Here is a 15,596-nt window from a genome sequence, read left to right as displayed (position 1 = left end):
TGCCGGGGTCCCCGCGGTGACGTCACCGCCCGGGCGGCGTTGCTGGGAGACGGAGGCGCCGGGGCCCTGACGTCAAGGCCCGATGGCCGCCCGCCCGCCCGGCAGCATGGAGGCGGCAGGGCCGGGGGCAGGCCGCGGCCAGCGCTGAGATGGTGAGGGGATGGCGATGGGGACGGGGACGAGGGGACAGGGGGACGGGGACAACATCCCCCTCCCCCCCCCCCAGCCCCGTTCGGGGCCTGGCGGTGGTGGCGGGACCAGGCCTCGCTGCACAGGCCGGCACGGGGATGGCGGTGGCAGCGCTGAGGGGGGGATGGTGGCGAACGTGGGCTGCGGGTCCCCCGTGTCCCCTCCATGTCCCTTTGTGTCCCCCCCCGTGTCCCCCACAAACGGCTCCTGTGGGGTGGGAGCCCCCCGATGAGGGAGGGAGGGGTGAGGTGCAGCCCCCCCCCCCATCGGCTGCAAGGTCCCTGGGTGGTGATGTGCGGGTCCCCCCCTGCCTGGACCCCAAAACCTGAACCCTAAACCTGTCCCCAGACCCAACCCCTCAACCTGCATCCCCAAATCTGTCATCCAGACCTGCACCCTCCTGCCTGCACCCCAAGCCTGCACTCCGAAGCCTGTCCCCCATACCTGTACCCCCAAGCCTGCATTCTCCTCCCTGCACCCCAAACCTCCATCCCCAAACCTGCCCTGCAAACCTGCACCCCCAAACTCATCCCCCAAACCTTCACCCTCCTGCCTGCTCTGTAAACCTGCACCCACAAACCTGCCCCCCAAATCAGTCACACAAACCTACACCCCCAAACCTGCACCCTTCATTATGCACCCAACAAGCCTGCACCCCCAAACTGCTTTCCCTGCCTACACCCCAAACCTGTACCCCCCAACTTGCACCCCCAAATTGCTTCCCCCACCTACACCCCAAACCTTCCCCATGCCCGTTACCCAGAGCTGAATCCCCAAACTTGCACCCCCCAATCTGCCCCCCAAACCTACACCTCCAAACCTATATCCCTCAACCTGCACCCCCAAACCTGCCCCCCAAGCTTGCTCCCCCACAATCTGCCTCCCCCAGTCTGCCCCTGACCCAGCTCCCCCATCTGCCCCTTGAAACCTGTACCCCCAGACCTGCCCCCCCCAACCTCCCTGCAGTCTTCCCCCTCAGTCTGTCCCCCCAAACCTTCACCGTCCTCAACCTGCAACCCCAAACCTCCCCCACAAATTTCCCCCCCCAAAACCTGCTCCCTCAGCCTGCCCCCAAACCCATCCCAACCTCTCCCTCAATCTGCTCCCCCGAGCCCCCTCCCCGAAATTCTCTCCCCCCCTAACTCTCTGCCCCCCACTCTGCTCCCCCCAGGACCTCAAGGGCCAGTACTGGACGGACGATGACTCCGACGGGGACAATGAGTCCGAGGAGTTCCTCTACGGGGTGCAGGTAATGCCACAGCTGGGGACAGCTGCCACTGGGCACCTGGGGGGCTTGGGGAGCCCCTGCCCCCTTACGCAGGTCTGGGGGCTCCATGTTTGATGATGCCACGGGTGCTGTTCTGCAGGGGACCTGCGCCGCCGACCTGTACCGCCACCCACAGCTGGACGCCGACATCGAGGCCGTGAAGGAGATCTACAGCGAGAATGCCGTGTCCGTCAGGTGGGTGCACCTGCACCGTGACATCCCTGGGGCCCCTGGCTGTGACAACTCCTAGTGACCCACACGTGGCACCCCCAGGTCCCCTGCACTCTCCCCGTGCCACCCTGGGACGCAGGGAGCCACGTGTGCCCGTCACGATGCCCACAAGGCCACCCGCTGTGGCACAGGGGGCACGCCAGCCTCACCCCGTCCCCTCACCTCATGTTGCTGCAGGGAGTATGGGACCATCGACGACGTGGACATCGACCTCCACGTGAACATCAGCTTCCTCGATGTGAGTCCCCGTGGCACAGGGGGTGTCCCCAGCGTGGGATGCTGGTGGGGTGTCCCCCGGGTTCCCTGGATCCAGCTGGGGTCCCCATGGCTGTCCCTCGGCAGGAGGAGGTGGCGACAGCGTGGAAGGTGCTTCGGACGGAGCCCATCGTCCTGCGCCTGCGCTTCTCCCTCTCCCAGTACCTCGATGGCCCCGGTGAGTGGGGATGGGCGGTCGGGGCGTCCCCGTGTGCCTGTGGGATGGGCGCTGGGTGACAAGTGGCTCGCTCTTGGCAGAACCATCCATCGAGGTCTTCCAGCCGTCCAACAAGGAGGGCTTCGGGCTGGGTCTGCAGCTGAAGAAGTAAGAGCTGAAACGCCGCGGGGCCCCGGGGTGGTGGGGAGGTGGCTTGGGAGTGTTTTGCCTCAAAACCATCCGGGTGCCCCTGTCCCCATCACACCACATCTGCTTGCTCACCCTACAGCCCCAGGATGGGATTGTCACTGGGTTTTGGTGACAAGGAGCTGGGGGGCAGGGGGCACCCAGCCGAAAACCTCCAGCTTGGCCAAAGCACCCTTGGGTGCTGGTACCCTGCTGGGGCACCCATGCCACCTCTCTGCCAGGATCCTGGGCATGTTCACATCCCAGCAATGGAAACACCTCAGCAACGACTTCCTGAAGACCCAGCAGGAGAAGCGGCACAGTTGGTTCAAGACGAGTGGCACCATCAAGAAGTTTCGAGCGGGCCTCAGCATCTTCTCCCCCATCCCCAAGTAAGGTTCCAGCCGTGTCCCCAGGGTCCCAGCCCCTGTCACCTTCACCAGGGACCCTCACTCCTCTGTCACCATGCCTCAGTTTCCCCATTTGCACCTCAAAGGCTACGGAGTGGGAGCTCCCAAAATCCTGCAGGAAGGCACAGATTGGGTGCTAGATTTATGGGGAAGGAGGAGCCAGGAGGGAAACCGCCATCTGGGGAGGGTGACGGTGACAAGTGGCCCCCTGGTCCTGTTCCCGCAGGTCGCCCAGCTTCCCCGTCATCCCGGACTCGGTGCTGAAGGGCAAGCTGGGCGCGCCCGAGGTGCGCGTCAACCGCCTGATGAACCGCTCCGTCTCCTGCACGGTGAAGAACCCCAAGGGGGAGGTTTTCAGCTACGCCCCCAGCACCCAGGCAGGTGTCGCCCCCTTCAACATCCTGGTGGGTGCCAACCCCGGCTCGGGGCTCGCTTTGCTCTCCCTCCCCTTCCCCTACCCCCAGCCGCGTGGCATCGGGGCGGGTGGCACGTTCCCGGTGCGGCCGTGTCCCCCTGGGAGGGTGTTGGGGGCACCCAGGGCCTTCGGGGGCTCCCGATGCGGCAGGGGGTGTGTGGGGAAAGGGTAACACAGCTGGCACTGCTCCGGCTCTGTCGCAGGTTGGTGGCCACTGCAAGAACGTCCCCACGCTGGAGTACGGCTTCCTCGTCCAGGTGAGCGCCCCGCATCCTGCTGGGACCTAGCCCGGCACCCAGAGCATTGTCCCCTCTGTCCCTTGTCACACTTGTCCCCATCCCGCTACCCAGAGCAACTTCCCCACTGCCCCACATCCCACTGGGGTTTCCAGAGCAGGGTCTGGCTCCTGCCGTGGTCCCTTGCAGTGGTCCCAAACATCTCCCAGGTGCAAGGGACCCGAGTGGCCAGGCCACCGCTGCCACCACGGGGCTGACTCCCACATCCTGCCCCGCAGATCATGAAGTACGCGGAGCAGCGCATCCCGACGCTCAACGAGTACTGCGTGGTGTGTGACGAGCAGCACGTCTTCCAGAACGGCTCCATGCTCAAGGTGTGGTGGTGGCAGCGGCCGGGCGGGCACAAGTGTCACCCTGTGTCGCTGTCACCGATGCCACACGTGGCGCCTGTCCCCTCCACAGCCAGCCGTGTGCACCCGGGAGCTGTGCGTCTTCTCCTTCTACACCCTGGGCGTGATGTCTGGCGCGGCGGAGGAGGTGGCCACAGGTGCTGAGGTATGGGGAGCAGGGGCGCAGTGGGTGCGTGGCATGAGGGTGACATCTCTGGGATGAGCACCGCGACGTCTCCTTGGGGTGCTGCACTGACCTCGTTCCTGTGCCCCTTGTCCGTCCCCGTGCCCAGGTGGTGGACCTGCTGGTGGCCATGTGCCGCGCTGCGCTGGAGTCTCCTCGCAAAAGCATCATCTTTGAGCCTTACCCCTCCGTGGTGGACCCCAACGACCCCAAAACACTCGCCTTCAACCCCAAGGTAAGCAGCAGGGCAGCAGTGGGGCAGCACTCCCCAGTGCCAGGCTGACAGCCGCCCCTCTGCTGCCCCATGTGCAGAAGAAGAACTACGAGCGGCTGCAGAAGGCCCTGGACAGCGTGATGTCCATCCGGGAGATGACCCAGGTATGCAGCGTGGCCCCAGCCCAACATTTTGGCCCCGAGTGAGACCCTTCACATCGGTCATCTCCATTGGCTGGCATTTTGGTGCCCTTCACGAGAGGGTGGGTGGGTGACGGGGGCTCACCTCCACCGTGCCTCTGCCAGGGCTCCTATCTGGAGATCAAGAAGCAGATGGACAAGCTGGACCCCCTGGCACATCCCCTCCTGCAATGGTAAGGCCGAGGGTGCTGGGGGGGACGGGGCGGGGGCTCAAGCCCCTTGCTCCATTGTGGTTGCTTTCTCCTGGGGTTTGTGACCACCCAGCAGGCAGCACCCGAGGCTCAGGGACAGGGTGGGACTCGCACCCGGGGTCAAACCACCCTGTCTGACCTCTTTGTCCTCCTCCTCCTCCTCTTCCCAAGGATCATCTCCAGCAACAGGTCCCACATCGTCAAGCTGCCTCTCAGCAGGGTAAGTGGCCCAGCTAGGATGGGGATAGAGCTGCACGGGCATGGGATGCGGGATGCAGGGGGTGGGATGTAAGGTGCAGGTGGTGGGATGCATGCCACGGGATGTGGGATGTCGCTACGGGATGTGTGCCCAGAATATGGGGCATCGGATGCAGGCTGTGGGACGGAGGAGGGAGGATTTGGAGATGCTGCGGGCAGTGATGGGTGAGCTCCGACGGCTCCTGGCCCTTGCACCATGGCCAAGTGCTCCAGCCAGGCTCCGGGCAGTCGCACTGGGCTGGGGTGGGCGTGGGGTTGGGGACTGCCGTGCATGATCTGTGTCTGTCTGTCCTCTCTCCCCGCCGGCGCCGCCTTTGCTGTTCCCTTTCCGCTGGTAGCAGCTGAAGTTCATGCACACCTCACACCAGTTCCTCCTGCTGAGCAGCCCCCCGGCCAAGGAAGCCCGTTTCCGCACCGCCAAGAAGCTCTACGGCAGCACCTTCGCTTTCCAGTGAGCTACCGGGGGGCAGCGGGGGGCTGGTGGGACCCCCATGAGGCACCATGGGGCCGGGCACTGTGGGGCTGGGGCTGACACAGTGCTGGCTCTTGCAGTGGCTCTCACATTGAGAACTGGCACTCCATCCTCCGCAACGGGCTGGTCAACGCGTCCTACACCAAACTGCAGGTACCGCTGGCTGCCGCCAGCCCCAGATCCAGGCGGGAGGGCAGGGAGGGATGTGGGCAGCCCCAGGGATGCTGCTCGCTGCCGCCACGGCCCGCGCCCCATGCCCAGGCTGCTGTGGGCCCCGTGTTGCTCACCCTGGTGTTTTCCTGCAAGCTGCATGGAGCAGCCTATGGCAAGGGCATCTATCTGAGCCCCATCTCCAGTATTTCCTTTGGATACTCAGGTAAGAGGCTGCCTGCACCGCTCCGTCCCGCCTGCACTCCCACCCCTCTCCCTGCATGGGCCCGGGGCCGCTCGGTGCCGTGCCAGCCGGAGGATCCGCATGGGAACAGGGTGCTGAGGCCTCCCGGCCACATCCCGCATCCATCCCGCCCACACCAGCCTCTCCCTGCCAACCCGGGGCTTTCCGATGTGCCCTCTTGGTCACCGGGGAAAAAAAATACAAATAAATCAGCATTTTCCAGGCTCAAAAAAATGACTTTAGGGTGTCACAATAGCCACTTCTTCCTTTTGCCAGCTCTGAAAGCCGCTCCGTGGGGGTTCCCAGGGTTCAGCTGTGGGACGGGAGCATCCCACACGGCCGTCCCCGTGGGTGTCTGTGGCATGTGTCCTCGCCGCTGTCCCCATGTCACCCCGGGGAGCTCCTGCCCGCTGGCTGCAGCATCCCCTCTGGGGTGCCCTGCAGGCGGGCAGTGACGGTGCCCTGTCACCTTCCACAGGGATGGGGAAAGGGCAGCACCGGATGCCTTCGAAGGACGAGCTGGTGCAGAGGTACAACCGGATGAACACCATCCCCCAGGTGACAGCGTGGGGGATGCGGTGGTGGGGGTCAGGGACAGGAGGGACAGGGCTGGGGAGGTGTCGGGGACCGGAGCAGGACGGGGAGTGACGCCGTGTGCTCTCCTCGCAGACCCGCTCCATCCAGTCCCGCTTCCTCCAGAGCCGCAACCTGAACTGCATCGCGCTTTGTGAAGGTGCGGGGCCGCGCGGGGTGGCGGGGGACGGGCAGCACCCACCTCCCCAGCTGGGCACCGGGGGGGGGCTTGGGGTCCCCAGCGCAACATCCCGGTGCCCGTCCGTCACCCGTCACCCGCCTGACAGCCCCTTCCTTCCCTCGGCAGTCATCACCTCCAAGGACCTGCAGAAGCACGGCAACATCTGGGTCTGCCCCGTCTCGGACCACGTCTGCACCCGCTTCTTCTTTGTGTGAGTCCTGCCGCCCCTCATGCCCGCGCCTGGCCCCCACGGGCTCCCCTCACCCCCTCTACCCCTCCAGGTACGAAGACGGCCAAGTGGGAGACGCCAATATCAATACTCAGGACCCCAAAATCCAGAAGGAGATCATGCGTGTGATCGGGACTCAGGTGTACACAAACTGAGCGGCAGGGACCCGCCGCGGCGCTCCGGGGCGCTGAGCGATGGCCCTTGGCCGAGGACGGGCGAGCGGGTTTCGCGCCAGCCGGGCGACGTGCGCGGCTCCGGGCAGGGCAGAAGCGGGGGCACCAGCGCCGGCGGCACCTCCCTGTACATAGGCGTAAAGCGGCGAGCGCGCGGCGGGCGGGTTGAGCGGTCCCTTGTCCCCACATCGTCCCCGACGCAGCGTGTGGCACGGCGCGTGCCCGGTGGCGGCCGTCCCTCCTCGCGTTTACAGCGACGGCGTTTTTACCGAAGTTGAGAAACTGAAGCAAAAAAGCAAAAAAAAAACCAAACATGCAAAAACAAACAAACAAAAAAAAAAAGACAAAAAAAGAGAAAAGAAATCTGTCGTGGTGTAGTAAAATTCTTTGAACACCCTGGTGGGCAGGGGCCGTGGGGAAGGGACAGGGATGTAGCTTCGCGCCGTGGTTAACCGTGGCCCTGGGGTTAACCCGAAATAAATAAAAAACCCAGACTGCCCTTCCCCGCTGCTCTGCGGCTGAGACCATGCCATCATTTTTTGCTTAGGTTTGTGGGCTTTTTTTTTCCCTTAAAAATAAAATGAATAAAGCCACTTTCCCACGTTTACTGAAAGTCTCCCGGTGTGGCAGCGAGGCGACCCCCAAGGGGATGCGCCAATGCCCTGCGAAAGCTCCCCATCGCTCCGAAACAACGCTGACACCGCAGGCAAGCAGTGCTGGGGGCCTGCTCCTGCCCCAGAGACGCTGCCCACACCCACTTCTCCAGCTTGTGGGGGCAAATTCCTTCAGGAAACGTCAATTTCCAGAAAAAAAAAAGCAAAGCAAAACCCCAAACCGAGAGGCTGCTGGTGCCCGTCGGGTCCCACCCCATTTCCTCCTCCAGGGAAGCAAGGCCGCGCTAGCGCCGCCCCAGCTCGCAGCAGGACTCCAGCATGCAGTGATTGCTCCAAACAACAAACCAAGGTGAAGATTTTGACAAAATAATTTTATTTTGCTTCACTTCATTTCTGCCGAAACCTCACATTTTTTTATTTTTAATTTTTTTTTGGCTGAAAAACAAACGGAAAAAAAAAAAAAAAAAAAACACAAAAGGGCCAAAGAACCAAATCGCTTCGCCGTCTCCTGCAGGCGACCGAGGGGCTCTTTTGACCAGATTTGGCTGCTGGGGCCGCCGCAGCCCCCCCAAAAACCCCTCTACATCCCCCCCTCCCCGGCGCTCAGCCACAAATCAGCCCCCCCCAGACCGAGCCCTTAAGCTCCTCTTGGCGCCGCTCGCAGCTCTTGCGCCCGAGGTTTTTCTTAAATCTTTTTTTTTTTCTTCTTCCATTTTTTTTGTGTGTTTTTTTTTAAATTAATTTATTTATATATATATTTAAAAAAGCAATAGTCCTTTGGTCCCTAAACTCTAAGGAATGATATGACTCTGAAACAAGTAATCCTATGTCCCTGTGCCAGTGACAAGCAGGGGGGAAGTGCGTGTCCCGCCACCCTGCTCCATGGGATATATATATATATACTTATTTATATATATCTTCTATAAGTCCAACATCCTTTTATCCTTTTTTTTCCCTCTTTTTCCCAGCCAGACGTGGAAAAAACAATCACGATTTCTCTTTCCAAACAAGCATCCTCCAGGTGAAGCGCCCGAGGCTGGTCCCTTCCCGCTGCCTTTGGTTTAAAGTCCGTTTGGAGCCTCTGTTCCTCGTTCCTCCTGGGAAATTTGTAGCAGCAAATGAGTGCTTTAAAAAGGTAGCTCACGTCCCGGCCGCCCGGGCCTTGGTCCTCTCTCCCGGCGAGGGATTTGGTGAGTCCCAGCGAGCGGCCAGCAGCGAATCTCAGCCCCGCTACCACTGCCGCGTCGCTCTCCTTCCTGCCTTCCTCGCTCTCTCAATCCCGTTAAGAAACAAACAAGACCGTTTGGATAGAAAAAAAAATCAAAAAGGAAAAGAAAAGCTACGACCAGAATGGCTCTCTTCTTCACGTTTTTTTTCTCCATCACCTCCTCCTCCTATTCCTCCTCCTCCGGGACATGTTGCAAAGAAAGAGAGTTACGGGTTTGGATACTGCACTTGGGGAAGGGGAAAGTCGTCAGACATCGCGGGACGCCCGACCTGCAAGACAGCGAAGGCTCCGTGAGCGATCCACGGCTGCTGAGCAGGATCCGGCCCACCCCGGCAGTGCCCGGCTGAAGCACTAATCCCACATCACCGGGATTTTACCCCAAACAGACGCTGTTTATCTCAAGTGCCCAGCCCCACACAGTCTTCTGGGAGCAGAGAGCCCAGCACATGCATGAGGGCATTTCTGGAGAAAATGCGGCTCAACCCAGCGGTGCTGGAGGTGACCCCCCCGGTCCCCACCTTACCTCTCCGTAGGGCCAGGGTGGGCAGGGGTCAGTAGGGTCTGTTGGCATCTTTCGGCCGCTTTAGCTGGACTTTTAGCCTCTTCATGCCGATCTGGAAGCCGTTCATGGCCTGAATGGCTGCCTGAGCGCTAGTCGGATTGTCAAAACTGACGAAACCTGGGGGAGAGGGACGGGGTGACGGGGGGGGACAGTTTGTCACCATCAGCATCACACCTCGCTGCCCGACTGCAACAGGGTCACGGCCCAACTTCATCGTGGACCCCGTGCTCGCCCAGATGGGCTCACGAAGCCCAGGAATGGCCTCTGGGATGGGGAGGTCTTGGGGGACAGAGCAGCCCCAAATTGCAGGGTGCTGGGTGATGACATCTCCGGGGACAGTGAGGTCTGTGAGGACATCGAGGTGACGGGGTCTGTGGGGACTCTGGGGTGAGAGGATCCACAGGGACATGGGGTTGACAGGGTCTGTGGGGACACTGAGGTGATGAGGTCTGGGGACACTACGGTGATGCAGTGACATCCTAATTAGCGGCAGCAGGAGGTTATGTCCTTCCGTCCTGGCACGGCGTGGTTCTTCAGCCCTGGGGTGACAGCCACCACGCTGCTTTGGGTTTGGTCACCCGTTGGTGCTGCCCGTCACTGGGGAGAGCCCCGGGCGGTGACTTACCAAAGCATTTACTCTGGTTGGTGGCACGGTCCACAAAGACTTTGGCAGAGATGACATTGCCGAAAGGCAAGAACATCTGCGTGAGCTCCGCATCCCCGAACTCCTGGGGCAGGTGATAAATAAACAGGTTACAGCCTTCGGGACCTGGGTGACACACAAAGGACAGGGCCACACGTCAGCCACGAGGCGGGGGCCACCGGGAGCGGCAGAGCAGCGGCCCCGCGGCGGGGTGCCCCCCTTACCTTCTCGCTGCTGCTGCGGGATGATGGGCGCTTGCTGGGGGAAGGCTTGGCTGATGGGCGCGTAGGCGGTAGGATATGCTGCTGGAACAGAGAAACGCCGCGCTGAGACCCTGGCACAGGATGGGGACCGGCCCCCGGAGGGACGTCCCCAACTGCCACCCTCACTGGCCCCAGCGGGGCTTCATCACCGCGTCCCCAGCACGCGGGGTTTGGTGGCACAGAGGTCTGAGCAGAGCCGTGGCCACCGCTCGGGTGGTGGCTGCTTCCCGAGGTCCCGTTCCTCCCTTGTGGCACCGGGGTGGGCCGTGGCGCCGTGGGAGGGCGCAATTGGGCTTCAAAAACCTTTCTGGGGTGCGGGCTCCCCCTGCAGTGCAGCCTGCCTCTGCCAGCAGGGCCCTGGCCTGTGGGAACGGCTCTCCCCATAGGGATGCTGGGGGCACCGGTAACACGGCCTTAAGGCGGATGAAAGAGGCTTTTATCAACTTCTGGTTGGCCAAAATAATAACTAGGGGTCAGAAACTTCGTCTTCTGTTGCAAAGCTGGAAATTGCCGCTGGTGCTCCTAATTAAATACCAGCTGCCGGGCTCAGAGTACTCCCACAGCACGCCCTGACACCCTTCTCTCACTGCATTACTGCGTTAACACGTTCCCGGGCCGCGTGGGGCCACGCTGCCCGGCTTCGACCCCCCCGCGGCGCTCACAGCCCCCCTCCAGGAACCGGCACAGAGCAGAGCGGGGAGAGAGGGAGACGTGCAAGCGAGGTTTGAGACCTGCATAGTGCTGCATGCCCGCGTAGGCTTGCTGGAGGGGATCTGCCACCGTGGGGCTTTGAGCTGGGAAGAGAAAAGAAGGGAGAAGGAAGAGAGTAAGCGAGGGAAAGCCGAGGACGACCAGCTCCCAGCACATGTCCCCGGCACCAGGGAGCGCATCTGAGCCCCCCCATGCTGTGTGGGGCGGTGTGAGGCTGGCACCTGGGTAGGGGTGGATGCCGTTGGTGTAGATGGTCTCGGAGGCGGGCTGCCCGTTGGTCTGCGGCGGCAGCGGGCTGAAGCCGTTCACCCCGATCGGCGTGGCGATGCTGGGCACGGGCGCCGTGCTGATGCCGGGGGGGGTGCTCGTACCTGCAGCCCCATGGGCAGGAGGGAGGGCGTCAGCACCGGCGTCCCCCCGCCGAGGCCACCGAGGAGGTGGGCGGTGGGGTGAAAGCAGGGGCTGTACCTGAAGAAGGGGTGAGGGGGGCGGCCACCAGCCCGCTGACGTTGAAGGCGGCCATTTGCTGCATCTGGGCGGCAGCGATGGCGGCCATGGGGTTCAGGCAGGTGCCCTGCGCCGCCGCCATCAGGGCCGCCTGCTGCTGCATGATCTGAAGGGGGAAGGAGAAACAAAGGGAGGAAAGAGGGAAAAGTGAGCGAGGTGCAGAGGAAGAAAGAGGCAAGGGAGGATAAATTAGCATTGCCAGCACGTTCCCCCAAAAAAAGACGTGTCCCCTCCCGCGCTGACCCCATGCCACCTCCTACCGCTTGCGTGTAGGCCCCGTAGGCGCCGAACTGGATGGTCATGGGGTTGAAGATGCCCAGCTGCCCTGCCATCTGATGCATCCGCCGCAGGGTCCTCTCCTTGTCCGTGTCCGCAAACTTCACCACCAGGCTGGACGAGGCGCCCTACAGTGGGGGTGAGACGGGGCTGACGGCGGGGCCATCGGCCTGGCGTGACCCCAAAATGTCACCCTGTTCTGAGGACGACCCGCTGGCTCCCGGCGGCCGCAGCGTCCTCGCCCTGCAGCCCTGGGATGCCGCCTGGTTGGCAGCAGCAAGCAGTGATCGATGCGAGGTTTAATTATAGCCGTCTTTCCTCCCAGCGGCTGCTCCCTGACCGCTGTTTTCCTTTCCCCCTCGCTCACGGTTTTGACCTTCGGTGTTAATTAAATCACACCTTTCTCCTGGAGCGAGGGAATTAGCCCCACACACCCACCCCCAGCACGAGGCAAGGATGAACCTCAGGTTTGTTGTGGACAACAAACTGGGATTCTGATCCAATTAGACAGATCAAATTAGCTGGTGATTGGATTATGGAGACAGCACAGGGGGTAGGATGAGAGCCGCGGGGCGCGCCCGGCGCTTACCGGCATGGTTTGGCTGCCGTGCAGGCTGTTGATGGCAGCCTGAGCCTCGGCGTGACTGCCGTACTTCACAAAGGCACAACCTGCGGGCAGAGCGGGGCACGGGAGAGGTGGTTTGTGGGGACTGCCCGGCTGGCAGCTCCCATCCCCCAGCTCCCTGGTTCCCACCTTTGCTGGCTCCGTCTGGCCCGCGGAGGATGGTGCACTCCTCGATCTGGCCGAAGGGCTCAAAGAGGCGCCGGACGTCGTCCTCGCTCTGCTGCTTCCCCAGCATGCCCACGAAGAGCTTCCTGTCTTCTAAAAGCAAAGCAGAGCCCGTCAGCGAGGGGGATGCCACGCGCCGTTCCCTCCCCTGTGCCAGGTTTGCAAATGGTCATGGAGGAAAAAGAGGCTGGGGAGGGAGGGAGGCCAGCAGCACCAGTGCAAAACCCCGCAGTGGAGACGCAGGGTTCTTCCTCCCCATCCCACAAAATGCACGGGGTGGGAACCCTCTCCTGCAGGGGGATTTCTTAGGGGCGAAGCGGAGCTGAGGACCGGGACCCTGCTCCTGTGGCACCGATGCTGTCCCGTGCCACAGGATGCGTAGGGATGTGGCTGGGGAACAAAGCCCACAAAACCCCAGCAATTGCATTCGTGTGATTGACTATCAGAATAACCCGCAGTCCCCGGCCGTGCCCGGGGGACATCAATAACCCAAACATGAGAGAAGGGAGAGTAAATAATGAGAATTTCATGATTATTACCAGCATCTGTCTTGCGCGGCCGCACGGTCCCACCGCGCGCTAATGGCATTTGACAAAGAAAATAAGGTGCCCTGTCAGAGCGTTGCCGGGGAAATAAATAAATAACGGCAGGAGACGATTAATGCGCCGTCCGTTAGGGTACCGGGAAAATTAGTTAAGGGAATAGGGCTCACGCATTGTCTGGTTAAACATAAACCACCTCTCTTCGAAGGCGGCCCGAGCGTCGCCTCCTGGGCGAGGGGGCCAGAGCTGGGCACCCGAGCTCACCCATCGATTTTTAATCCCTCACCAATTACGCTCGGTAAGTGGGTAATTTATTTGCTGCGTCCCTCCGGGATGCGCTCGGAGCAGCTGCGTTGTGCCAAAGAACTGCGGCGCGCTGTGGATGTGTGGATGTCTGCCCTGGCCAAAGGGACAGGGTGCAGCTGGCCGGCACACCAACATCACACGGGTCCCCAAGCTGCTGCGGTCCCTGAGGGCCTTTTGGACTCAACAGCATCGTGAGAAGTGCCAGGTCTCAGCCCTCTGCCTTGAAATGTTGCCGAGCCACGTGCTCAGGGCATCCTTCGGGCGCCCCCACGCCCTTTCAGGTGGCTCAGAGGGTGCACCTACCTCCTCGTCCCTCGCTGTCCGCCGGCTTCACCTGGATGGGGCGGTTCATCTGCAACACACAACCGGGAGCAGGCGGTTGGCGGCGGTGCCACAGCCCCCAGTGACACCTTCCATGGGGAAGGGCAGGATTTGGGGGCACGGGACAAGGGCACGGCACGGGGACAGAGCAGAGGGTCCAGACCCAGCCCTGTGGGGCTGGCTGTGCTTCGGGGGCGGCAGGTGCCCCCCGCTGCCTGGTGAGGCCAGGCGGTGGCACTGAGGACGTGCACAGGTGTGACGCGTGCCAGGCGCTGTGTTGTCCCCGCACCCACGGGCGTGACGTGTGTGTGCACCAGGACGCAGGGACAGCATGAGAGCGTCCCCACAGCCGTGCCTCCCTGGCCCAGCGCTGCACGGGGCCATTTCTCCTTCCCACCTCTCTCCCCCTCCCCTTCCCCTCTTTTTTTCCGAAAAAGAGCTACAATTACGGCAGTTTCCACGGCAACAAGCGTGCATCCCCCGCGCTGCCGTGCCATGTGCTTGATAGGGTCGTCATGGCAACGGCAGGCCGACACGCGTGCACCCAGCATGCATGTGGGGGGTGTCACGCGTGCAACACGCCACGGGTGTGCCGGGAACGTACTGCACGGCCTGGGCGCACGACGGTGGCGCGCGAGGATGTGCGTGCAACGGGCGTGTAAGGACGGGCACGCGCGTCAGGCTGGACACCCGCAGGAGGCAGCCACCCGCACAAGGCGGTGCCCCAAAACGCCACCGCCGCCACCGCGGGGGCACCCCCAGATCTGGGTGGGGGCAGCACCGGCCCCCAGGTGACGATGAGGAGGAGGAAGGCTTGATGAGGAGGAGGAAGGCTCGGGAAGAAGAGGAGGGCGGTCTCCACGGCAACCGCCTCGTCTCCTGGGAAACGCGGGGAGGAGATGTCAGCGCAGAGGCAGGGATGCTCGGGGAGGGGACCGATGGACATGGGGTCCCTGAGTCCTGCTGTCACAGCCGGGAGGAGGGACCCCATTTTGGGGGGCAGGGGGGAGGCGCTGCCGGTCGCATTCACCAGCACGGCGGCCTTTGATGGAAGATCTTTCCCGTTCCTGCCATGACACACTCAACATAATGAACCCAGCGTGTGTGATTTAGAATGACATTTCGGAGCCGCAGAGCGCCGTTTCGGTGTGCCTCCCATCTCCGCCTGCCGCTTATGAACCCGCATCGGTCCTCTGGGAGCGGCTGATGTTTGGGAACGCCAGGCCACGGGGACCCGCCAACCTCCCCCGGGGCTGCGTTGCGCCGGGGAGAAAACCAGAAAGGGTTTTTTGGTACCCCTGGGCTCGCTGCCTGTTCCCACATGCGTCTGTCGTGCCCACGGCCGCACGCCCACGCTTGCACGCGTGCCGTGCACGCCCGCAGCCTGGTGCATGCCCGTGCCAGCACGCCTCCGTGCATCACCGTGCACGCTTGCGCCCGCGCAGCCCCACGTCCGCCCGTCCTCGCACGCCCTCGGCGCTACTGCACGCCCACGTGCAGCCGCACGCCGGCCCCACGCGCACGTGCAGGCGGCCACACGCCCCTCTGGGTGCGCGAGCTGCACCCACGGTCCCCGCGCACAGACACCCACGTACCGCCTGCACGCCCCCTCGCTCCCAGTAGCACCCCCACGCACACCCCACTAAGCTCTGTGTCCCCCATCACGCACCCCCTTGCACACACACACACGCACACATGCACACTCACACAGACGCACACACACACAGATGCACACCCTCACACACACACACAGACACACACACACACAGACACAGACGCACACACACGCGCGCTGCCCCCCCGCAGCCGGGCGGGGCCGTGCCGAGCCGTGCCGGCGGACAAAGGCGGGGGCCCTACCTCGATGCAGAGGATCTTGGAGCCGGCGGGCACCCACAGCACGGGCGGCCGCGGGCCCGGCGCCGGCACCTGCGGCAGCTGCATGGCCCGGCTCGGCCCGGCCCGGCTCGGCTCGGCTTCGAGCCGGCCCGGCCCGGCTCCACCCGCGGCGGCTCGGCTGGGTCCGGCCCGG

At 62.8% G+C, this 15,596-nt stretch overlaps 2 protein-coding genes across 9 annotated transcripts; one reads left to right on the top strand and one right to left on the bottom strand.

The window, feature by feature from the left end:
- PARP6 (poly(ADP-ribose) polymerase family member 6) lies at nt 1-7,397 on the top strand. Of its 5 annotated transcripts, none has more exons than XM_035335999.1 (22): nt 1-152; nt 1,361-1,438; nt 1,557-1,651; nt 1,865-1,925; nt 2,030-2,120; nt 2,201-2,267; nt 2,528-2,677; nt 2,922-3,072; nt 3,314-3,367; nt 3,625-3,720; nt 3,809-3,901; nt 4,029-4,154; nt 4,232-4,297; nt 4,439-4,506; nt 4,696-4,744; nt 5,124-5,233; nt 5,335-5,407; nt 5,561-5,630; nt 6,127-6,206; nt 6,318-6,381; nt 6,529-6,613; nt 6,684-7,397. In XM_035335999.1, exons 1-22 carry the CDS (start codon nt 150-152, stop codon nt 6,784-6,786), a joined length of 1,833 nt encoding a protein of 610 aa, XP_035191890.1. In that variant the 5' UTR covers nt 1-149; the 3' UTR covers nt 6,787-7,397. The 5 variants fall into 5 exon arrangements, 4 of the variants coding, with proteins under 4 accessions (XP_035191890.1, XP_035191889.1, XP_035191887.1 ...); XM_035335998.1 differs by having other exon boundaries at nt 5,121-5,233; XM_035335996.1 differs by having other exon boundaries at nt 2,922-3,099.
- Nucleotides 7,398-7,813: 416 nt separating this feature from the next.
- Nucleotides 7,814-15,590, bottom strand: CELF6 (CUGBP Elav-like family member 6). Of its 4 annotated transcripts, none has more exons than XM_035336000.1 (12): nt 15,425-15,590; nt 13,550-13,598; nt 12,363-12,491; nt 12,198-12,277; nt 11,593-11,736; nt 11,294-11,438; nt 11,047-11,196; nt 10,846-10,908; nt 10,076-10,156; nt 9,834-9,977; nt 9,170-9,325; nt 7,814-8,915 (listed from the first exon to the last, which is right to left on the bottom strand). In XM_035336000.1, the coding sequence occupies exons 1-11, from the start codon at nt 15,506-15,508 to the stop codon at nt 9,198-9,200; spliced, it is 1,197 nt and encodes a 398-aa protein (XP_035191891.1). In that variant the 5' UTR covers nt 15,509-15,590; the 3' UTR covers nt 7,814-8,915; nt 9,170-9,197. The 4 variants fall into 4 exon arrangements, with proteins under 4 accessions (XP_035191891.1, XP_035191892.1, XP_035191893.1 ...); XM_035336001.1 differs by having other exon boundaries at nt 10,076-10,153; XM_035336002.1 differs by having other exon boundaries at nt 12,363-12,488.
- Nucleotides 15,591-15,596: the final 6 nt, after the last annotated feature.

The sequence above is a fragment of the Oxyura jamaicensis genome, chromosome 10, assembly GCF_011077185.1.
Source record: "Oxyura jamaicensis isolate SHBP4307 breed ruddy duck chromosome 10, BPBGC_Ojam_1.0, whole genome shotgun sequence".
Classification (NCBI taxonomy): Eukaryota; Metazoa; Chordata; class Aves; order Anseriformes; family Anatidae; genus Oxyura; species Oxyura jamaicensis.
Note: the sequence above shows the minus strand (reverse complement) of the source record. Positions and strands in the feature narration are given on the sequence as shown.